At 35.5% G+C, this 24,134-nt stretch overlaps 2 protein-coding genes across 2 annotated transcripts; both read right to left on the reverse strand.

The window, feature by feature from the left end:
• Positions 1–3,873: 3,873 nt before the first annotated feature.
• LOC137729021 (cation-chloride cotransporter 1-like) lies at positions 3,874–13,725 on the reverse strand. Its single transcript, XM_068467839.1, has 13 exons — positions 13,267–13,725; positions 11,428–11,574; positions 10,676–10,754; positions 10,237–10,328; positions 9,416–9,530; positions 8,924–9,024; positions 8,690–8,751; positions 8,296–8,514; positions 7,539–7,653; positions 6,934–7,128; positions 5,838–6,238; positions 5,392–5,553; positions 3,874–5,217 (listed from the first exon to the last, which is right to left on the reverse strand). The coding sequence occupies exons 1-13, from the start codon at positions 13,434–13,436 to the stop codon at positions 4,127–4,129; spliced, it is 2,949 nt and encodes a 982-aa protein (XP_068323940.1). The 5' UTR covers positions 13,437–13,725; the 3' UTR covers positions 3,874–4,126.
• A 1,614-nt stretch (positions 13,726–15,339) lies between these two features.
• On the reverse strand, positions 15,340–19,608 carry LOC137728810 (BTB/POZ domain-containing protein At1g30440-like). Its single transcript, XM_068467581.1, has 4 exons — positions 18,667–19,608; positions 17,789–17,858; positions 16,311–17,534; positions 15,340–16,106 (listed from the first exon to the last, which is right to left on the reverse strand). The coding sequence occupies exons 1-4, from the start codon at positions 18,723–18,725 to the stop codon at positions 15,558–15,560; spliced, it is 1,902 nt and encodes a 633-aa protein (XP_068323682.1). The 5' UTR covers positions 18,726–19,608; the 3' UTR covers positions 15,340–15,557.
• Between the last annotated feature and the right edge of the window lie 4,526 nt (positions 19,609–24,134).

Below are 24,134 nucleotides of genomic sequence, written 5' to 3' on the forward strand. Positions count from 1 at the left end.
TACCCTTTTGCTCTTTTCCTGTTTTTTTTATATGAGATTTTTGTCAAGAATTATCAAATAGGGTCCCACCAATTAAAAATTAAGGGTAGGAGATCCAACTGGAGAAATTAAAATTGGTAATTATAGATTAAATTAATTTCTTTATGGGTTGTTTTCACACTAGTAAAAAACTCAATAGGAGTCCATTATATGAAATAAATTTTTTTCACAAGCACACGTTTTTGACACACAGATAGATTGTGTTCATATTACTGAAGAAGACTTGAATCTAAACAACAAAAGTTAAGGATACACCAAAATTATATAATTTTAAAATGGGCGGATCTGTGATATTATTTTTTTATATGATTTTTTTATTACAGACTGAGTTTTGTGAGACCCACTCTATAATATATTTTAACGATTTGAACAGTCTGACTTTTATAACATCATTCATAGGTTATCTTTGTAAAAAAATTAGAGAAATCCAAAACCATTAAAACATTCATTTGTGGTGAAGAAAATGGACGAATACGATTCTACAAATAAACCATAACCCTTAATCCAACAATCATATGTTTCAGATTTGGGTGTTTTTTGGTAAACGTTACTTTTGAGGGAAGATCTAAATAATAAACAGCTAACATCGTTGAAATACATTACGGAGTGCGTCTCACAAAAACGTGTCAAAAGTTATGTAAAAAGTGGTGTTATGGATACGTTCCCTTTAAAAAGTTAGGGACACTAAGAGGAAAACCAATTTGAGTATGTACGCATAAATGAGTAGTTGAACATACAGAGCTAAATTTTTAATTTTTAGCCCCTTACATTAGAGATAGCCTAATAAAATGCATGTAATAGATTAACGAATAATTATTATACGCATCAGTTCATAATTTTAAAGGATGTGTATGAGATTCGTATCGAGCTTCTGCATTTCTCCTTTCAGTTGCTCTGAGCATTGGAAGGATTGAGATAAGATTAATTAGGGTTTACGGTTCAAAGTTTAAAGTTAAGATAAGATTAATTGTGCTACGTACTAGCTACTATAGTTGAAATTCTGTAGATTTTTTGAAAAATCAAATAATTTTTAACCGCACGATACATGATGAATGACTGAGATGTGAGGATCTTCAAAATCCCCACAATTTGGATCTAGGTGGAATCCAAATCCTACATGGTTTTGGACAAAGTTCGGCTACAATGATATGTATCATCGTGTCGTATAATTGTGCATGGTTGCAAAATTTTAATCACGCAAAATTTAATCATCGTAAAAATTTATTAAACTTTATATATAAACGTTAATTTTTCGGACCAATTATTAATGCGTACTATAGAAGACAAAATTATTTTGGATGGACCTTTTTGGATATATAATCCAAGTCGAGAGTAGAGTTACGGAAACAGCCATTTGATGGAAAACAACTTTGACGTTCGGTTTCAGAGAGCATTTTTTTCGTTGAAAATTCCTGGTTCCCTCATGGTCCGAATTAGAGGCTCTGACTCGGGCGCCTCTTTCGTAGTGGACATGTGAACTAAGGTGATAAGGGCTTAGTCTAAAAAGTCTCCTACATTGTCCCACCTTTTTTGTGTTTTGTCTCTTGGTTTCGAAGTTGGATAGTGCTTCCATTAATCATTGACTATGATCAATTGACCAAGACTATTTTTTGTTTGTAAATTTTTTTGGTAAAACATTATTAAGAAAAATTTAGACGGTTTAGATACTTAATCGCCTGCATAATTCAACATTTGTAAGTTTTTTTTTTTAAATAATTGGATGGAGTGGAATTATACTTTGATAATCATTATGTGTCTTATTTTATCTTGATATTTTCGAGTGCAGGGCTTTACGTTCTTCAACATTGTACATGATTACGAGTTGAAATTAGCATGATATTGTATTTTATATAATAATATGGTAATTTACACTAAACTCTTTCCATTTACAAAAAAAATGAAGAGTGTGAACCTGAAAACGCAATGAGTTAAAGAAAAAGACCTATTGATTAGGACACTCCCTCGAACCAAACAAGTCAAGAATTTATTCTTGATCATCTTCAATGGTGTAGGAAAACAAAACGGAAAAAATTGTACTATAATGTAGTAAGTTGCCTACCCAATCGTCTCATGAACAAAAGTGTGTCGCTTTAATGAAATAGGCAAACCAGATAGGCAAAATTTTATTTTATTGCTTTACTTCATCTTTAATATCTACTTTTTATCTTTTAATTTTGTCTTCCTCTTCTGCATAAAATGTTTTATTAAAAATAGAGTCGTGGGACGCGATTGCCCTTAATGTTGAAAGTGGCAATATTGCTTACTTTGTTGGTGGGGACAAAATTTGCATACCCACTTGATTCATGGATTTTAAATGTGTCCGAAATACGAAACAGAACATCACATGTTGTCATATAATTGGAAAAATGTTTTATTTTCAAGTGTTTTTCCAATTGTAAAAATAACACATGATGTTTCACTCCGTATTTCTGATACACTGAAAAATCTCAATTGACTAGCCACCCAACCTTTGGCATTGCCTTTGAAACCGAATGGTCAAAGAGCCCAAGAGAAAGGGATCATCTCCGGATCCCTTCCTCTTAATCCATCAAGTCTGGAAATCTGGGCTGTTGAAATTTAATTCAATAACTACAAACAGGAGTTCATTTTAAAAATTATAATAACTTTAACCATTAAATCAAATTTTAATGGTCCAAATTACCGAACTTGGTGAACTAGGACTCCGAGCCGAAGTGGTCTCTGCTGTGCCATTCAGTCATTGAATAGACTTCCAACACGGCAGATTTTCTCTTATGCGGCATCATCCGGATAGCAACGATAGCGACGTAGACGACAATGGTCATATAAACGTCATGCTAAGTTGGTGTCATGCTAAGTTGGTGACAACGTTGATGTTCGGTAGATAGTAGGCCATTTCTAATAAAGATAGCTAAAGGTCTAGAAAGTAAAAAAAAACCTCATTTGCACAAAAACTCACTCCAACTGGATGTTGGGGCTATTATTTGGCAAAAGGGCATGAGATTGGCCTAATGTAATCCACTTCTTAGCTTTTTTTTTAATTTTTTGGACCAGCTCTTCAGTTACAATAATTGATTTAAATTCAACAGCTTAATTTGAAAACATTCAAAGGTAATTTAATTAAATTACTTAATAAATTTAAAGTATAAACTGAAAACTAATAAATTATTGAGAAGATTTTGTTTAGCCGCTTCGGTTAAAGATGGTATAAAGGCTGGTTTGGTATTGATGTGCTTTGAAAAAAAACTGATTCTGTTGTGCTGTGAGAATAAGCAGCTGTGAAATAAAGCAGCAGAGTGTTTGGTAAACTTTTTTGTAAAAGTGCTTTTGAAAAAAAAAACAGTATTATAGTGTTTGGTAAATTTTTATGTAAAACAGATGTGAAAAAAAATCGATTTTTCAAATCTGGGTTTTGCAACTTCTTGTTTTTGGCTTTTTTTCATCCAAAACTGTGAAAAAAAGCTGAAGCTGAATGTTTACCAAACACAAAAACAGCTCCCAGCTTTTTTTTATACCAGCTTTTTTCAAAATCACCTCAGTACCAAACCAGGTCTAAGTATGGTCTGTCACTATTCATTTAAAACAAATATTTTGCTAGACTAATTCTGGACGACACTACATTTAACCATTACGATTGGAGATGACCTTATATTAATATCTAATAGATATTGTCATTTGATCCTTAGGCTCAGTTTTTTGGGATCCAAACAGGATCTGTCTTCCGCGTCGCTCAACCAAGTCATGCAAATGCAAAGGCAAATGCAAGGTACTATGTATTGCTTAATTTGCTGCAGGATGTTTTAGGAGAAAGCAAATAAACACCAAAGTCAAAACCAACATATCTAAGCTGCAAGATGACAACAATAGCAAAAACTTATCACCCTACTCGGGGTCGGCTGTATGAATCCGAAAAAAAGTCTAAATTTCAAAATTTTACAAAAACAAATTAAGGGAACTAGTAAAATGCTGCTCTAGCCCTAGGGACGGTGAAATGAATGAATGTAACGTTTTAAACTACAAAAGTTTTAAAAAAAAAAAATTATGAACAACTAGTGTTGGAAAATGCGGTAATTTACCATTCCAGGACGGACGCAGTCTTCCACTGAAACTATGTGAATAGAGTTACAACGTCTCTACGGTATCCTCTCACCATCAGAAGTCTCGGCACGTTCTCCACCAGCAAATCCATGTACTCCATGTAGAAATATGCAGGATGGTTGGTCGGCGGTGGAGGTAAGCTCACAAGCACAACCGCAGCCATTCTCGAGTATCTGAGTATCGTCGAGTTCAGCTTCAGAGTAGTGTAAAGAAACTTCTCCACCTGCTGTTCATCCACAAAAACTTGCTTCCCGTCGGCCATCAGCGGGGTCCCTTGTTTCTCAGCTATTGCCTTCATGTTAGCCATGTAATCAGCTATCCGCCGCCGAGCACCAGTGAACGCCTCCACGGATTCATCTTGAGGAGACCCACCATCTGCTTGCACATCCCACGATTTCATTGTTACAACAATCACTTCAGCATGCATCCGAAGATCATATAGAAACTTTTTCACATCAAACTTGAGCCCCTCCGCATCAGTATCCTCCTCTGCGATGCAGAAAACCTGGATTTTGCAACTCTCAAAGCTTTCCTTCGTGAGGAGGAGCTGGGACAGAAGCAGCATGAGACCTCCATCTCTCACAATCCAGTACAAGTCAATGGTACCATACTGCCTCTGATACTCATTAGGCCATTCATCAAGTCCCTTGACGATGACAACGGCCTTGTTCGCAACAATGCAATCGTTAATTATTTCAACGAAAGTGGCTGGAATTTCCGTTAAGTTTTCACGACGCCATATCTCAGGATACCGCATCACTACAATGTTTGGCTTGAGGTTTCCAAGACCCATTGTCTGGACGATGCCCCGAAAGCCTTCAGACATACTGGGAGCCACGACAATCTCAGCTACACCTTCACAATTCTTGTAGTCAAGGTAGGTCGCAAGCTGTTTGCATGCAGTCTTAGCATCTTCAGCACATTCACGGTAATCACCATCTAGAATAGAGAAAAAAATGGACATTCCCCTGCCCTTCTTCTTCATACAGTTGGCAAAGTCAGCAAGTTTGGGATGGCAGGGCACATTTTCTGGCAGCTTCCCCCATGGCCGGCAGAATATCAAGGGGATGGGATACCAATTCTTTGGGTGTACCTGGTTTGCTGCATGGATAGTGAAAAGATGAATGAGAAAAGGTTAAAATATACTAGCACGCAAGCACAAACCATGGCATTAGCATGCACTTCGTTCAAACCATCAGCATGCCCCCGGCAACCACACAACACAAACATGGCTCCCACATTAAAATTTTGTCCTAGAGATGCAAGTACACATACCTCCTAGAGATCGAAGACTGCGGAGAGCTAGTTGGAAATATGCACTCTTGAAACCATCACCCCAGTCCCCAGCCTTGCCTTTGATGCTCACATAATAATATATAAGGCTTGCCAGGGCTAGAGACACGATAGTGAATGACCAAGAGATCAAGAACATGATCACTGTATACAAAAAGAAAAAAGAAGACACAGAAGTTAATATAAAGTTCAAAAGAAATCGAATTTGACCTACTTACATCACACATAGCATGTGGCTACAATAACAGAGTATGACAGTAACAGAATCACGTCACTGACAGATATTCTTTTCAAGCACAAACTAGTGCCTAATTTTCAAGAGCTGACAGTTGATTTCCCCTACCTATGCTTTTACTGCCTTTCTTAGCACGTCTATACAGAGAGCATAATGTTACAATCAAAGTACAAAATAAATACAATAGGTATACCTATACAAAGTGTGGCTCCAAGAAGAGAGAGGCTCCAGTGGTGAAATTTCCACCGAGGACGCCAACTGGGAGCATCTAGAAGATCCAGAAGGAAGCAAGATAAGTTCACACCCGCATAACACAGAAGGAAAAACATAGTTATAGTTGGCGTGATAAGATCCAGGTTCCCAATAACGACACACCCGATACAGAGGAGCGCGGTAAACAAGGTAGCAATGTGAGGCTCATTCCCGTCTGAAACCCGAAAGTAGTTAAGAACAGGTAAAATGTCATCATTGGCTATTGCTGCTAGGAGACGGGGGGCACCAGTCAGGCTTTGAAGAGCGGCACCTAAGGTTGAAAGAATTATTCCAATGTAAATGAATACTGGGAAAGGCCAAGCAATTCTAGCCGAAAGTAGCCTGCAGAGGAACTCCAGTTTCAGCAATGAGATAAACAATGAACAAAGTACATTATTTTGCTACTGCAAAATTCTAGCTGACACATACACAGGAAAACAATTAACTGGACAGATACTCCCAACTTTTAGAACTCAATTTGACACAATAAAGATAATATATTAAATAAGTGGCCCTGGAAGAAACTCCAAACCAACAGATTGAGCTGTTCTAAACCACGAAGAGTTCAGAACAAACGAAAAACAAAAGGAACTCCCAGACCACAGACTAGTTATATATTATAAACTCACACAAATCTTCTCACTTCTGACATTAGGTGTCAAGAACTTCAGCACAAAGGGGGACGTTTTTATATGTTTCTAAGAAAGAAGAGCCATTGACGAAAGAGGGGGAACTATAACAGTTTAGAAAAAGATTTCAGTCTCTCCTTTCTTATGTTGAAGAACTCCGTCTTCCCTTCAAATTTTCGACTTCTTATTTCCATAGTTGATGAGAAAAAAATGGAAATGAAAAAAAAAACAGATGATTTCTCGAGCTCATTGACACACTATAATGAGAACAGAAAGGGAAGAAAAAAAACCAATTATACAACATGCAACTTTTGAATAAATAGTTAAAATGATTAAAAAAAAATACAAAAAAAAAGATAGAAATTTATGTAAGTGCCCCAAGAAAGGACTATAAGAACATTTGTATACCTGTCAGTCAGAAGCTTCTCCCTGGTTGCAAGAGCTCCAAATAGTAACACAGAGACCAGATACATTGCAGTAGTTGAAAGAGTTGCAGCCAGTGTTCCAATAGGAATTGAACGCTGAGTATCTTTCAGTGAGGCTGACCGATTTGAACCTGCCATAATTCCTGTCACAGCAGGGAAAAAGAGGCCGACCATTGCACTGGAAACAAAGATTAATAGCAGTTAGAAAAGCAAAAATTTTTTATCTCCGCCCTAGATTCATAACAAAGCATATAAATTGCTATACAAATATACAGCCAGCATGCAAAACAGCCTTCACTAGAAAAAAATTAATTAATTAAATTTTTTTATAAAAAAAAAAAAAGAAGAAGAAGAAGAATAGTAATAACACGAATAGAGAGTGCGCAAGAGAGAGAGAGAGAGAGCAATAATAAGAACCCAGATATCCGCATATTACTAGTTTAAAGAAATAGATTGATGAATTGGTGATTTAAAAGAATGTCCTCCAAAATCATAAAAAAAAATCCACATATTTGAATATTTATAAGTTTAACTCACACCAGCATCAAAGTAAAACTATCTAAGTTCGAAAATTAATGCCATACTTACTTGAAATTCCAGGATACTTTTCCGTCCGGATCAGGAATTCCATTGTTATTGGTCTTCTTATAATCTGAGCCCCAATTTTCTTTGAAAGAGTGCGAACTCAAGCCTGTGACCCCATCTGTAACAAATATTGCAAGAAATATTATCCATTTATCCCCACCAAAACCTTAAAAGAATACATTTGACTGGAACAAATATTTTAGAAAGTCAAGTTACTATAATGCAATAGTTGACTTCATCTGATGCGCACCCCTAAGTAAAAGTCAGCTAATCTTTAAGAAACTGATCCAGGCATGCAGCCTTTGACCACTAAAATGAAAAAAAATAATAAAAAAACAGTATCCAGCCTTCAAAGATACTTATTTTAGTATAATGTTCTTGAATGTGGGTAGTGTTGCTTAGATTATTGACTTTATTTTGTGCTTTTGGTTGAATTTATCGTATAAGCTTCCTTATATTTTCATTTATTTTTATTCATAAAATTTTTGTTTTAGTAAAATTATTATTGTTGTTAATATTTGTATCATTATTATTGCAAATAATATTATCTCTAGCATTGTAGTAGTAATAACTAATAACAAAAAAAAACAAGAAGCTGATAACAACACAACACTCTAGGTTCACAGCATTATGTTATGTTAAAAATCATACCTATATATTATGACCTCAGAATGGCATACATCATTAATAAAACGAGGCAAAAACATATATCCATACTGATAAGTGCCAGTTCCTGAAAAGAAGTTAAACCTTCACTAACCTACAGGGTGATTCTTCCTCGCCAAAGCAATCCCGATATATATGCAGAACAGTGAGAACAAAACGGGTATGAGGAAGGCAGGTGCAACCCGATTGATCATTTTCACACCACCAAACACAATAAAGCACAAAAGAATAGTCACAACTATCCCATAGATTTGCAGGTCATGAGAACTCGGACTGTGTATTGCAATTGATGTTCCATTAACTCTTGTGGTCTCTGTGTTAGACAACATGAGTAAAGAAAAAGAAATTACATACACTCCTTTCAAATATTAGAAACAAGTCTTTGCTTTTTTTAACCTGAAATTTTTTTGGTTTTTAAACCAATTCCCAGCAACAATTTTCAAAGAAAAAAGGTTCTATTATTGTGAACCGGAACATTGCTAAATTACCTTTAAAAATCCCAGCTGCTGGAACAGCTTTCAAGAAGGTTTCAACAGCTCCCAAGACATAACTAGAACAACAAGAACATGAAAGCCCAAGTTCATTACTCAACAACCATCCAGCATCAAGCACAAAGCAATCAAAAGAATAGAACACTTTATTCAAGACTAAATCCATCTGCCTCCGGACATCAACCATCATGTCATTATATCATCACAATTAAGTTAACAGTGAAAACTCACAGAGATCCAGCAACAGCATTTCCTAGAAAGAAACATAACCCAATGCTAACTCCAACTTCTGGACCAAGAGCACGACCAATTAGATAGTAAGGTCCACCACCCTAGTAAAATGAATACAAAGCAGAACTCAGTATCCTTCTTTCACAACCCTATTCGGTCAAGAATAAATTAACTCCTAAAATACAGTGTCAGAGTACTCAAAAGGAAAGAACCATAACTCAACGTGCAGTACCTGATAATAATTGGAATATTACACAGTTCATTAATATAAAGCACAAGGTTAAGGATTCTTTGAAAGTAGGAATAACTGTTAAGATTAAATCTCAATTGTAGATGCACCACCGTGTAGCAATCTAAAATGGTATCACAATCCAGTTTCAACTGTTAAGAGTCGCTAAAGTATTGCTCTGCTATTTTATTATAGGGTGTCGATATTCTTATAAATTTCACCATCTAATATTTTTCTAGTCTTATCATATATATATTGTGTACCTTCATAGCACCATTGGTTGCAATTGCGCTCAATGATATTGCAGTCAGGAAAGTACACAAGCCACAGAAGGAAACCAAGAATAGTGACTCAGCTATGCCAGCCATACCAACAATCCTGCCATTTTAACATATTCAGAGATAATATCAGTAGCTTTTTTTTTATTAATAAATAAATTTAAAAAACTTATATCAGTATGGTTTATAACGAAACAGAAACATGATGAATTCAATCATTTAAAAGCAGTGACAAAAATAATCATTTAAAAGCAGTAAAATATTATACAAAAATATAAGCAATAATGATCAGATTCGTCAGGCATGCAATTTCCCAGTTCTACTAAGCCTAATAAAGAGCTTTAGAAAGAGAAAGAAGCATGCCGGACAAACAGTCAAATTTACAGCCTTTGCAAAACAAACTAGTGAGAAAACAAGACAATCCCACTTCCATAAAAAGCAGGTGCTGTGGTGGCTGCACCAATAGGTCTTGTAGTTGTATTTGACATAGATAAAAACAAGCTTCGAAACGAAAATATAAAGGTTTTCTTAATTTCAGAATCTAAACAAGTTCCACTAGAACAGCACTAGGGGGACACAAAACAATGTGGTATTAAAAGGAAAACATAAATTCACCAGAATTTTGATAGCACGTCGAATAATGCACAAGAAAATCTACATTGCACCCTCCATATACAATATCAACATCTAACAGAAAATCCTACCATAAATATATAATTGTTCATGCATCCTATAGACAATTTGAAAAATAGAATAAAATAGTTGAATACCAAAGAATGATAAACCTCAAGCAAATCAAGAATTACCAAGAAAATCGGATATAGTAGATAATTCCCAAAATGTTCTGAAGGCACGGCACAAATACACCCATCAATGTTCCCAGTTTGAGATCACTTGGCTGCATGGTGAATGCACGTCAAAAGATACAGAAAAACATCCGAAATTCAAAATCAGTTCCAACTTTCAGGAAAGCATAACAATATGAAACTTCAACAATAAAGCAAAGGGGTAATAAGCATATACTACAAGTAACAATACCGTCAAAATTGGTAGTAAAATGTCAGAAAATTGAAGGGAATAAGGGGAAGAAAAAGAAGGATTGATGTTGTTGAGGATGATGATGACGACCTAACACAATAGTTACACTATTTTGCCTTGTAATTGCTTCTATTGAAACCAAGCAAGCAACAAGATAAAGGAGGGAGTTATGCAACAGACAGCAGAATTGTCAATAAATTACCATACCTTTGGTCGCCCCTGAGTGATAGCAATATCTTCACCATCTCTAGGACTTGATGGTGCTGCAGTCTGCTCATCCGTCATACTGTAGGAGCATGAAACAAATAATTACCTACCAATCAGCAACAAAATTTTATACCAAACTATAGTAAATAACTTTCATATCAAGAAAATTCTCCAAAATCAAACATGTGGGGAGAAAATTGCCAAAATATTCTCTCGTCCTTGCATCTCTTCTCAGGAAGAGATTAGGCAGGAAAACATAAACCATATATCAGAAAGAATAACTTTAAAAGTGAAAGTAGTTTGTACGTGTGCCGGTATCCCTCTGAATGCCTAGACATGTATGTATATGGGTCAATAAAATTATGTTCCAAGGGCACCAGACACAGGATACATAAACAATGCAACAATATGACAAATCGTAAAAACTAGGATATAGATATAGCCACAACGAATAAGACAACAAAACAAAATAAATATGCAAGGTGTTTCCTCTTTTTTATCAATGTTTTCTTTTCATGTTAGCCCTTAACAATTTAAAACTACCAGCAGACACATGATTTTCCTAACAATCTCAAAATCACTGTTCCTATTCACCATGAACATGCCATATTCAAGGGTCAATTTGAATACAGATTTGGAGTACCAAAAGAATGTCAATCAGATATTACATACCCAAAATATGTTGCAGTATCTGCGTTTTAGGGTGACAGAGCATGATAAAGAAACAATACTAATGAACATAACAAACATACCTCTTCAGACCAAGAATGTTGACAAGAGAATCAAAACCAAATAGTTCCAATTTGGATTCTTTCTGAGGGCCTTTGGCTTGCACTTGAGTAGAAGGCCCTTCATTTATGTTAGAACCCATGTTTTCTTGTGTGCTCACTTTTATTTTCCTGTCCACCACCAATAAGCATGTACAAAGACTATAAGCAAGAATAAATAATATTATATTCTAGTACACATGTTGCTTGATCTTCTTTACATGCAATGAAGAGAAATCCGCCTTTCAATATGTAGGTACAAAAAACCAAACTTACCTGAAAAAGAATATTAGTTTACAAGTATCTTTATAGCTATCAGAAACATTTTGACAAGGGAAACTCGGATTTTTTGTCTCAAGGAATTATTGCAACACCTCATAAATAAGATATCCTTAGATTTTCATGGATTTTGATGCTATGCCAAACCATAGATTGGGATACCCATGAATGATCAAAAGATGTATAAGTGAAGAATGCAAGAATTAGATTACATTCAACTTAAAAATCCCATCCAAAATGATTGTAGTTAAAGGAATATCCTGAAATGCTTGGATATAGATGACCAAAATGTTAGGAATTGGCTCGTCAAAGTAAGTGTCCTATTTTGTTTAGGATTGTGTTAGGAAAGAAATAAGTTTCCTTGTACAATTAGATTGGGAATCCTAGAAACATAATTGGAAAAGGAAAGAAAGTGTACTTTCCTATTTCATATAGAATAGGAAAGAAAGTGTACTTTCTTACTCCATACAAAATAGAAATAATTTACCTTCCTATTTCCATAAAGAATAGGAAACTTAGTAAAAATAGGCATGTAAACCACACCCTATACTTATAAATAACGTGCGGCAAGGCTAGTAAAAGAAGAGAATGCCAGAGACAGCCGAGAGGAAAAGAAAGGGATTAATTCTAAGGTTTGCAAAAGTACTGTAACTCTATTATTAATCAAAGAAGTCGTTTCTCTACCTAGAGAAATCACAACTGGACGTAGGCAAAAGTTCTGCCGAACCAATATAAATCCTGTGTGTTTCTAGTTATTCTCTATTTTGCTAAATTTAGTTTGTTGCCAGATACATCAAAGAACAAGATCTAGAGGAGAGTCAGAAATATAAAACACATAAAAAAAAAATTCAAACTCTATTATAGTCCAAAACGCACCCCAATTCCTCCTCCGTAACCTCAAAATACCTCTTATTTCATTCCAACCAAACAATCCACATAGAAACCAATACCCCACAATGCCAAATGATAATCACATTACGTTGGCCCCAATTGATCTTCACCAGCAAGGAACAACATTTTCTAAGCTAAACCTAAACCACCCCCAACAGTTTCATCAGCCTAACCCAAATTTGTGCTGTAACAGGATCAGCACTCTCCTACTTGGGCAGAGCTTTATATTAGGATTCAGAATCCAAGTATCTTATGATTTCCCATTTTTTGAATTCAATAGCTCAGTCCACTTAACAAACAACATTCTGGCAAAGGCACTTGTGGGTTTAACTCATTGTCGATTTCCAACAAGAATTCGTCATACACAAAGCAGCTTGAGGCATCAAATTGCCTTTGTGGGTTTAGCTCATTTTCGAATTCCAACAAGAATTAACAATACACAAAGCTTAAAGCATCAACTTGCACTTCTGGGTTTAACCCATGTTCGATTTCGGACATGAATTCACCATACACAAAGCTTAAATCATCAAGTGAACTTGTGGGTTTAACTCATTTTCGACAATTAACCCATTAAACCAAAAGCATAACGCATCAAAATTCATTCTTAAACCACCATTCAAATCCCTAAGTCTCAGATACAGAAAACACACATACTTGAGGGAAGCCTGGTGAACCGGGAGAGAAGACGACGATGAAGAGGAGGAAGGATCCATGGGCGACATCTCGAGCACGGCCCGATCGTTGTCGACGACGGGGCGGTACTTGCGACCCCTCTGGCCACGGAACTCGTTTTCCGCACCAGCTTCGACGTCGACATTGTCCATTTCTTATCCCCTGTTTGAATCGATCCGATACAAAGCTACTCCTATAGAAGGTGGATTTAGATCTGTGCGAGAGAGAAAGAGATAGAAAGAAAGGATTTTTACATAATATTTGTGGAAAATTAAGAAACGATGATATTATTGGATATTGATTGTTCAAAGAAACGCAGAGAAAATGAAAGAAAGAGGCGGCTTTGAATTGAAGAAACCTTGAGACGAAATCATATGAGAAAAAGAGGAGAAAAGAAATTGAGAAATGACGACGTCAAATTTTGGAACCACAGTTTTGCTTTTGTTAATAATAAAAAATTAATTTGCTCTTGGTAAGTTCCTCCTCAATTCGTTAGGCAGTCATCCTACGTTGATCGTACGTTGACGAAGAAAATTAAGATTACTTGCAAATTTTAAAATGACGAAAATTAAAATTGTTAATTTTTTTTTTTTAAGATTTATGAATTTTCTTATTTGGTTAATGTAAAAGAATAATATAATTGAATACGAAATACTTTTTTTTAAACTCTCCATCGTATAAATTGAAAAATGACACATATTTACTTGGAATTTAAACTTGAGAATTAAAGGTCCTAAATTTTAAGTTTTTTTACATGCTGAAATTCTAAATTTATATGTTTATGAATCCAAACAAGAATTGGTGCATGTCAATTTATAAATTATGATTTTCATCCAAATTCTAAGTTTATTTCATACTTATAATCATAACCGTTATAAAACATTTTGTAAAAATTATCTATACAAAAAATTAATAAAATATGAGATTATTTAGTCATCGAATTGTATAATAATAAATTGACGGATTCAGCAAAAACATTAAAAACCGTCTATCTATTTGTTACAATTGATTTATAAAACAACCTTAACTTTAATTGACTTTTGTAAGGAATGATCTTTACAAAGAAATCCGTAACATGTACGATTCTGAAATACGAATATCTATTAATCAATCATTAGTGTATTAAGCATTGCTCACTATATTTTCTATTTCTCTCGTGTTATAACAAAATTTGATAGATAGTTATAACGTATAAAATTTGTTGATCCTATGCAGGTAGTGTATTGCGCTCCTGGAGATGATCTTTGACTACAACTCAGGGCGTCTTGGTTTTAAATTTTCTCTCTAGTCTAGCTTAAAATAGTAATTTTGAGTGTAAAAAAATGTTGCATAAAAACATTTCTCTTTAATTCATCGCGTCCCAAATTCAAAACTAAAGTCGTCTCTCATCCCCGTAGCATTGAAGGGTACACACAAAAATTATAAGACAACAAGCTTAAAAACTAAAATCTTACAATTCAATGAGTTCTCACAAACTAACTTTGATGGTGAGTTTTGAAGGTACCATGTAAAGGAGGAAAGATGTGTTATTAAAAATATAAATACTTTCGATACAACATTTCTAATTTGCTACAAAGAAAATATGTTCTTCGTCGTGGCCCAATAACCTTGTGACCCGAACTTTGGAAGTTTGACATCCATTTATCCTTCAACGAACGTTAAATCTAGTGAATTTTTCACGTCAATTTCAAACCAAATTCAATCCTCGACAACAAACCAAACCTTCAACGTACATTGAATCCGGTGAATATTAATCAATTCATATCAATATTTGTTTTAAACAATTACATCTAAGAGGTTAAAGATTGTTGCATTTCTCCTGCATGAGTTGGATAATAAAATCCACAGCTGCATTTTTCATCGTTGCTCGCGCATCTGCGCTAGCAGGATGCGTTCACCGGGAGAGCTGCGACGATGGTTTGTTCCATCTCAAGGCTCTCCCCCCACTTCCTCTAATCCGCGGGAGGTCAAATTTAGGTTGCTGCTCAATTATTTTAGCGTAACTATGACCTCCCGCGATTAACAAGAACACAGAACGACTTGCAACAAAAAGGATTGACTGATAAGGGTCATTTGAATTTCTCATGAACTTTGTTGAGAACCAAATTACAAGGTAACTTCGTTTGTCGATCTCCACTACACATAATTACGGCAGAATATTATACAGCAAAAGACTAAACAGGTGTATTAGCACAAAGACGCAAACGTTGGAACTTACTTTCCAAACCGAAATCGAAGAAACATCCAGGTAAAACACAGAAAAAACTTCAAAACTATTCATCTTTAACAGAGTCTTTCTTATGCTTACCATGCCTCTCCTTTAGGTTCTCGACTTTCTCACTCCCGTTGTGTTGATTGGTGACGGATCCCTCTTGAGCACTGCACATCTGGGACTTTATCTTGAACCCGAATTTCTTTGATACGTTTCCCCACGTGCTAGACCCTTTTACGCGACCCAACTTCTCGATCTCTTGTCTCATGTTCGAACACTCCTTCTCAAGCTCGGATACCCGCATCCTCATATTGTCCATCCCAACCTTTAAAACCTGATTCTCCCTCACGGTAGTGGCCCAGCCTCCCTCGTTAGACATGGCAAACCCACTTCTTAACTGTCTTGACCCATCAAGATTTTCTGATACCAGAAAGCAGTCGGCAATTGACGACCTAAGCTGAAGCTGCTCGAAGAAGAGAACTTGAACAACTATTCTCAAGGGTAGCCTCTCATTCTGTGCAGCATGAGTGCAAGCTTCCAAGGAAAGCTTCTGGCAGTCCATCAACCGGCAAAGCTGTTCCCTTTCGGACTCCACCAACCATGGGTGCGACTGCAGGTTGTAAACCATAGAAAACAATAAGCCCAAAAGGTTACAGGAGTGTCCAATACTAAATTCATTTTATAGATTGTAATTCTAGAAACATTGAGGTTGAGAGAATATTTCTAGGTGGATGCGATGTGGTTGATCGATTCAATGATCAATCTTGTAAAGGAAAAATGAATTATATATGAACAATTGATCGATGCCTATTACCTTCAAATAAATATCTATGGCGCGGTAAAGACCATCATCCAAGGGTCTGGCATATTCTGGAACAGCAGCAGCAAGAGCCTGAAACTTGGGGAGTTTCAAGTTGACATCAGGGGCGACCTCTGCAAGGTATCCATCGATGAGTTTGGCTACCATTGTGATTGGGGTCAGTGAAGGGCCTGAAGACCCAATCAATTGTTCATCATCGACCGAACATGGAGACACTCCTCCTGTTTGTTCCATGGCAATGAAGTGGTCTAGAATTCGTTGCACACAGTCAACATTGTACAGAGTCTCCATAGAATAAGAGAAGTTGGGCATCAAAAGATCTTCCAAAGTAGCTTGATCAAGCTGCATGCCAATTCTTTTCTCAAAATTTGATATGCACGAAGAGTTGGCTCGAAGAATCATGGCTGTTCGAAGTAGACCAAACAAGAATTTGGTTGGGACTACACGCTTCTGAAATGGAAGTAACCGATCAACCTCTTCAAGTAAGAGCTTCTGGTCTTCTTCTGATGGTGGGGACCCCAAGGACACTGGTTTAAGATGAGTACTAGAATCATTGCCTTGACGCCGATTCAGCCCAGGAAGGTACTTTTTTGCATAATAAGTAATTGAGGCTGCAATGATCTCCTGTTTGATGCCACGAGATTCCATGACCGAAATCAGCCTCTGGTAGAGAGGCAAGCTTAAGGTTGATGCATCCTCATACCACCAATCTGAACTTGATTTCTTTGGTCTAGCCCCCGTACTTATCCCATTCCACAGGACACTCCCACCAGGACTTTGCATAGGGCCACCATGCTCCTTGACAGGCCACCCAAACAAATTAGGATCAGTAGATGCTTTTGTGGCTAGTGACTCAATGCACCTTTTGGTAATGTTGAGTTCTTCAGCATAAGGGAGAATATCATCACAAGTCTGAAGCGCCTTTAAAGAGTCTTTCCAATTTCGAAGGACTACTTGATTAAGAAAGGCTTCAGTTTGTGTGATTAAGTTGTCCTCCCCGTACTCTTCAGTCATTTCAAGATGCTCAGCAGCACATCGAAGGTAGACAACATTTGAGGCAGTAAGCTCAAATTTCACCCCATAGCAGAACTTGGCTACCAATTCAAATGTTTTTACCCCACCAGGAATATCAGGGATGGTTATGACACAACCTTCTTCTCCTTCAGATGCTTCGGAAATCAATCTTTCCATAACCCCACTTCTTGAGAGCAAAGGAAACTGCACCAAATGGCAATTCAAAGGTGAGAGTAGCATTCAGATGTGAAATCAGGCATGCATTATGCATATGGGGTTGACACCAAATTATGATTAACGACTCAAAAGAAGAGTCAGTGAACCTGATAAAAGAAGTCAAAAGTCATTCTCCAAAACAGGTCCGTAAAGAATTGTCCCAAGTTACAAGAACAGTAAATCAAGTGATAGTTATACCAACCACAGGGAGGTAAAAGTAAACAGGGAACCAGGAAGCTAACCTTATGAAGATGGAATGACATCTCTCCAACCTCAACAGCAATGTCACTAGGAAGCCCAGTGGTGCAGAACCTATATCGTTGCAAGACATATATAATGTCAGTCAACAAATAAGAAAGTATTGGGAACTAATTTACTCAAGAAGAATTGATTCAGTGTCTGTAGTCATAACATATAATCAGCTAATCAATCATGAAGCACAGACATCGTAATCCAAAAGGGTAATCGCTACATGGCTTTCGTTTCACAACATTCATACAATTTGTTATATATACTCATTACCTAGTAGGGAAAAAAAATTCAGTCCAACATCGTTTCATATTGTTAATCACAAATATGAGGTTCAAAAACAGGAAAAAGATTGCTAGCACAATGCAAATGTACAAAGAGAATACAATCACCCACGTACTACACAGGAACACGCAACAAGTAGATCCTAAATCCCAAAGACAATATCCAGAACACGGATGGTAAAGGAAGAAGAAACATCTTCTGTCTTCCAAATTAAGTCATTCTTCAAACTACCAAACAACTGTGCTACAGCAAGAATCCATCAATTATTAACAAGCAGCGGACATGTTTGTATCAACCGCCTTTCTTTTAAGCATTCTTCAAACTACGAAATCCCAAAACACCAATGGAAAAATAATAGTTTGAAGGTAACAACTCTCAATACAAATTCAACTTACAGGCAACATATCAAATTTTACTTTCGATACAAATTCAAGTTTGCAAACTGAATATAAATGATGTAAAAATAAACAAGTTTAATTGTGACACGAATTCAGAACAATTCAGAGCATATATACATATATATACACACACACACACACACATTCGGTCATAAAGAGTATCAAATTAAAGATGTAAGGGTGCATACCAGGCCTGTCCTTGTCTATGGAATGCATCAGTTTTAGATCCCAATTTCACGCAAGCCATTTTTTCTCCCAGTGAAAGCAGAACAGAAGAACTTCAAGAACAACTTCCCAACAGAGACAAGCTAATCAAGTCTGCAGAAACAAATCCCTCAAGGCAAAATGCACTAGTAACTGCCCAAATCAGGGCAGTTTTACAAGCAAAGGCAGAAACCCAATAAGCACTTTCCCTCAAAAACCACTGTAAAAGCCCAAATCAGCCAGAAAAATCCCTGAAAAAAAGCCAGAAGCAGAAACCCAACAGCACCACAATGGAGCTTTCTTTGCAGAACCTCACTAAATTTTCTGGAAAAAACTAACCCAAAAAAACCAGCAGATATAACAGAAAAAAGTGAATTCCTTTACAAACCCAGTTCTGAATCCATGAAAATTCCTCCAAAACAACTCCACTACAAATACCCACCTCCAAAAATCCCCAAACCTGACCCCAAAAACCCCACAAAAAATTAAAAATTAAATAAAAACTCAAACTTTCTAATTCAGACAGAGAATTTAGGTCAACCCCTCCAAACTGGTGCCCCAGAAACCCCAAAAACGAGATGCTTAAATAATTTAACTAAAAAGAAATTTCCAAATATTGAAACCCCTCAAGACACGAGACCAAAACCACTGACACCTTATTAAAGTAAAAGGAAAAGGAGTCCTCCTAATGTCTGCCAATGCAAACCGCAAGACCCATTTGCCCAAAAGACAGCCAGGCGCCCGGAAACCCTAACGTGTCAGGGCCTTGTTATCAATGGCAGCACATCAGCTCCCTCTCTCCGTCTGGCTCCGAAGGTAGGAAGACCTTCTCTCCTCTCAGACGTACATGTGGGGTCCTCTGGCTTGCGACACACTCATGGCACTTTAAGAACTTGGTTTTTTTTTTTTTTTTTGGAAGCCTAAGAACTTGGATTAGGAGATAAGAATCTTTACCCACCGTAATGATTTTAGTTTTGAAGTGGGTGCAAATTTCCGCTTTTGGTCTTTCAAGTTTCAATTTTCGCGATTAGTCTTTTCCTTTTCTAATGTAAGAGGAGAAATGCTAAGCAGATTTTTTAAAGTGAAATTTTTTTTTGAATTTTCCGTTATTTTAGGTTTTTGATATAACGTTTTATAATTAACATTAATAATTTGGAAGAGATATTTTTTGGATCTTTTTCATTAAGATCATCAGATCAAATGATCTGAGCCCTTTAAATTTGATCTAACGACTAAAATTATTATAACTTTTAAAGGGCTCTATTTTTAGCCTTTAGATCAAATTTCAAAGGTCTATATCACTTGATCTGGTGGCCTTAATGGAAAAGATTCAGAAATGATCTCTTTCCCTAACAATTGGGCCAATTGATATTTTTTCTCCCCTACCCTGACAAAAATAGGAGGTGACTCTCACTTTTGAGAGAGGTGTTATTCGCATACCCTTTTTTTTTTTCTAAAAGAGGGATAACTGGTGGCAAACCATGGTTATCCACTTTTTCCGAGGGCCGGGAAGACTCACAGAGGCATTTCAGCCTTCCCCGGCCACAAGTCTGGCTTCTACACCAACAGCGGATTTCAAACCTGAGATCTCTAGTTTTTAGTTTTAAGGAAACCTCGTAATTCACCCACCTATTTTTATCTCACACATTTTTTTGAATTTTCATCCGTCAGATCAAATAAATTTAAAAATATCAACGGACAAAATTCACAAAAGTGCGTAGGAGATAAAAAAAAAAAAAAAAAAAAAAAGGTTTATGAAAAGCACTACCCTAAAAAAAATACAAAATTACGCTTGTGTGACATATGTGAATGTAAATTAGTTCATTTTTTTATACAACGACAAAAATAACACTTATGTGACATATGTGAGCGTAAATTAATTTATTCTTCATACAACGATATATTTTTACATTAAGAGCGAGAAAACAAATTATTATTAAACTCGTCATTCATGAAGTTTAAATCTAAGACCTCTTGCAAGTAATAAATATATATTTTTGGAGGTGGAAAATAAAATAAAACAACCACAACACATAATCAAGGCATTACTTTGAATTATGACGATTATAAATCCTAAAATTGAAACTATAAGAACTAAAATAAAATGAGAAATGCTAAAGAGACACTCTCAAAGTAATATTTTTAAATACTATTTGTTACTTCACAGTTTAATGTAATTTCCGTATTAACATTATAAAACATCTCTCTGATTGATAAGACTTTTCATTTGTCAAATAAAACATTGCTCTGATTGATAAGACTTTTATCTTTATCTCACTATAAGTTTCATGTTCTAATTATTCTCTTTTCTTCGTGTAGTTTTGTCTGCTTATAATAGTAATATCGATTCTAATAAGAAAAAAATTAAAACTTGAACCAATCTATGGACACTAAAGTCATAATTCTAAAACAAATATAAAAAAACATAAAGTACACAACAAGTAAAGGGAAACTGCAATTTGACCAGGAAAGGGATAATCTTGTCTAATTATTAACCATAATTCTTTAGCTTTTCTTGTTCTTGTAGTTTAATGACAAAGAATAGAAGCAACATCTATCTGTTTCATCCAGCAAGCCCATGTGGGTGCGTCGCTAACGCCCATACGAAAATTAATTAATTATTCAGACCAAAAGAAGAATAATAATTAAATATAGTACGTGGACATTTTAAGTGAGATTTTGATTGATTTGGGGGAATAAAATTAAAAACAAGAAATTGATAGGGTTGATTGGAAAGACAGTCAATTTATTGTCCCATGCGGATGCAAATGCAAGAATTTGGAATTGGGACCGATCCATTCCCTCCCCCCTCCCCGCTGTATGGACGGCGACCAGCCTTTATGTGAGGGGTATATGTCGAATTTTAAGTTGTTTTTTTTTTTGTTTTTTGTGTACAAGCGATATATTTACGTTGGTCCCATTTCCTTCCCACTCCCCGCTGCATCGACGGCGATGAGCCTTTATGTGAGGGGTATATGTCGAATTTTAAGTTTTTTTTTATTTTTTTTATTTTTTTGTACAAGCGATATATTTACACTTATAAGTTGATGATTGAGGTTAAATTATATGATGGGTTAGTCATAGTGACTTGGTATTGAACTTATCATTTGAAATAATCGAACTTAAAACTTTCTACTCATAAGTATTAAATAGTAAGATATATCACTAGACCGTAATACTAAGATGACAAATAAATGGAAACTAATTAGACAAGTAAATGAAGATGAAGATTAGGGCTGGGTTCAGTCGGAAAACCGTGTCAAATTCCTTGTGCCACCTGCCAGCCACGTACACATAATTACCAAAAAGCAGTTACCGCTAGCCAATCGTCTTCTTGCGGTTGCCAAAATCGGTTCAGCCAAAATTATTAGCTTGTTCGGTTGGTAAATGGCACAACCGATGGTGTGCAAATAAGCTACAAAAACAACAGCTCAAGACCACACACCAAACCATAAAAGAGAAAAAGAAGTTGCTGCAATTTTTCAATTGATGATAAGCCAACATAAGCATAACTTAACAAATTAAAATGGAAATCAAATCAAAACTTAATAAACCAACAACAATGTCAACAAACATAATGCAAAAGGTATAAGTTCACAAACTCAAACTTCTTAACTAATATAATTGTCTGAATTCAATTGTAGCAACTAATGCATAAACAAAAAACTCAAAAGTACGGTTCTGGTTATAAGAACCCCTTATTGTAATTCCAAAACAAATAACTTGTTGTTTTGATAATGCAACATCACTAAAGTAGTAGCAACTAATGCATGTGAAATCTTCCATGAATCAATTCTTCGAAGCACTTGGAATTGATGTTCCTGCTTGAGATGTAGAACCATCAACTATTTCAATTCAAATGTTATATAAAATAAAATAAAGTATGATTAGAATAAGAAGTAATATTGAATAATAAATTAAAATTATCAATAAACATTAGATTGAAGTACTATAATTAGAATTAGAAAAAATATAGCAATACTTACAATTTTCCAGTTCTTCACATGTCAAGCTTGTAAAAAATATCTAAAATATCAAAATAGAAAGAAAAAAAAATTATATATGTATATATATAGATATATATTGGTAGGTATGACATACCGTGGGTATACAAAATCCAATACCATTAATTGTCGGTTCGGTCCCAACCGATTATGAAAAAATATCAAAACTATACCATACCATTATAAACCGACTGATATGGTTCGGTTGGTAAATCGGTTTATGGCAAAATTTTCCACCCCTAAAGATAACTTTGCATTTAGTGTTAATTTTCCAGCCCACTTCCCTATCAATGATGACCAACACATGTAAACCAGGGGTGAAATAGTAAATTGGGTGCAACATTAAAAAAAAAAAAAAAAAAGTTGAGAATAGGCGACAGTAACTGAAGGGCAATTTCGTCAAAATACTGTTAATGAACAATATTCTTCGGCTAAGTCTTAGTGTAGAATAATCTGCTCAACCAACTGAAAGTAAATAGGTGGGTAGGCCTAATCTCACTCTTACTCAATAGTCAATAGATCATAACAGATTAATGAACAAAAGAATTTAAGTAGGGGTGTCTTTCAACGTCATTAGCTAAGCAGCTGTCACAAAAGTTGAAAAACTCGTGTATTTTGGTTAGGCATGGCCTTACATTGATCTATTAGATGCGTGAGTTGCCTTAATTAGACAATTCTACTGAAATTTCTCTCCTCATAACAAGTTACAAAACCAAGCATAAAGATAAGAACTACAATCAAATATTATAAAAATAAATGTGAAGAGCCTTTAGCATCATTCAACTTGTTTTTTTATTTGTTTTCACATGAGGTTGAACTAAATATACTGGACTAAATTAATATACCATTGATTAAAGTTTCATGTTCATTGTATTGCTTAACATATATAATTAGGATTTGAACAAACAGATAAATGCTAAGAAGATTATCTACCACTTCATAATTTAACGTCAATTCTTGTGCCGACTTATAAAACATCGTGCAAAAAATATGAGGTGACAAATAGTCCCTTGAACTGTGACGGTTAAGCAGGTTAATATCTTATATTGATTTTTTTTATAGAGACAATAAGACAAAAGAAAAAAAAAATGTGAGAAGAGAAGAGGAAAGAGGATGAGAATAGGAGGGAAGAGAATCCTACTCCCTTCTTAGCATACGTAGGTGTGAAGTTTTGTCCAAAGTTCAATGCAAAATGTGGAAACCCACATAATCTTGTATGCTGCAAGTTTGCAGAGCGTGGGAGGGATAACATGAGTATTTATAGTGTATCATAATTTGTGTTGTTTGCTTTTTACTTCTTAAATACTTTGCAAAACAATAGACAACAAGTCACGCGGACTCAAACATTCAATTTTTTGAAACATTTTTATTGTCTAGTGGAAGAGAGAGAGAGAGAGAGAAAGGAAGAGTCAAACATTCGTTCAACTTACTTGATTAACGAGATTGAT

This window comes from Pyrus communis, chromosome 3, assembly GCF_963583255.1.
Source record: "Pyrus communis chromosome 3, drPyrComm1.1, whole genome shotgun sequence".
Lineage (NCBI taxonomy): Eukaryota > Viridiplantae > Streptophyta > Magnoliopsida > Rosales > Rosaceae > Pyrus > Pyrus communis.

Excerpts from the sequence above, each read along its gene's own strand:
- LOC137729021 (XM_068467839.1), bottom strand. The coding sequence starts at position 13,436 with ATGGACAATGTCGACGTCGAAGCTGGTGCGGAAAACGAGTTCCGTGGC. Across the intron at positions 10,755-11,427 it reads AACATTCTTGGTCTGAAGAG|TATGACGGATGAGCAGACTG; the intron begins GTATGTTTGTTA and ends ATGCTCCTACAG. Across the intron at positions 5,554-5,837 it reads TGGAGCCACACTTTGTATAG|TGATCATGTTCTTGATCTCT; the intron begins GTATACCTATTG and ends TTTTGTATACAG.
- LOC137728810 (XM_068467581.1), bottom strand. The coding sequence starts at position 18,725 with ATGGCTTGCGTGAAATTGGGATCTAAAACTGATGCATTCCATAGACAA. Across the intron at positions 17,859-18,666 it reads CATAGACAAGGACAGGCCTG|GTTCTGCACCACTGGGCTTC; the intron begins GTATGCACCCTT and ends GCAACGATATAG. Across the intron at positions 17,535-17,788 it reads TGTCATTCCATCTTCATAAG|TTTCCTTTGCTCTCAAGAAG; the intron begins GTTAGCTTCCTG and ends CATTTGGTGCAG.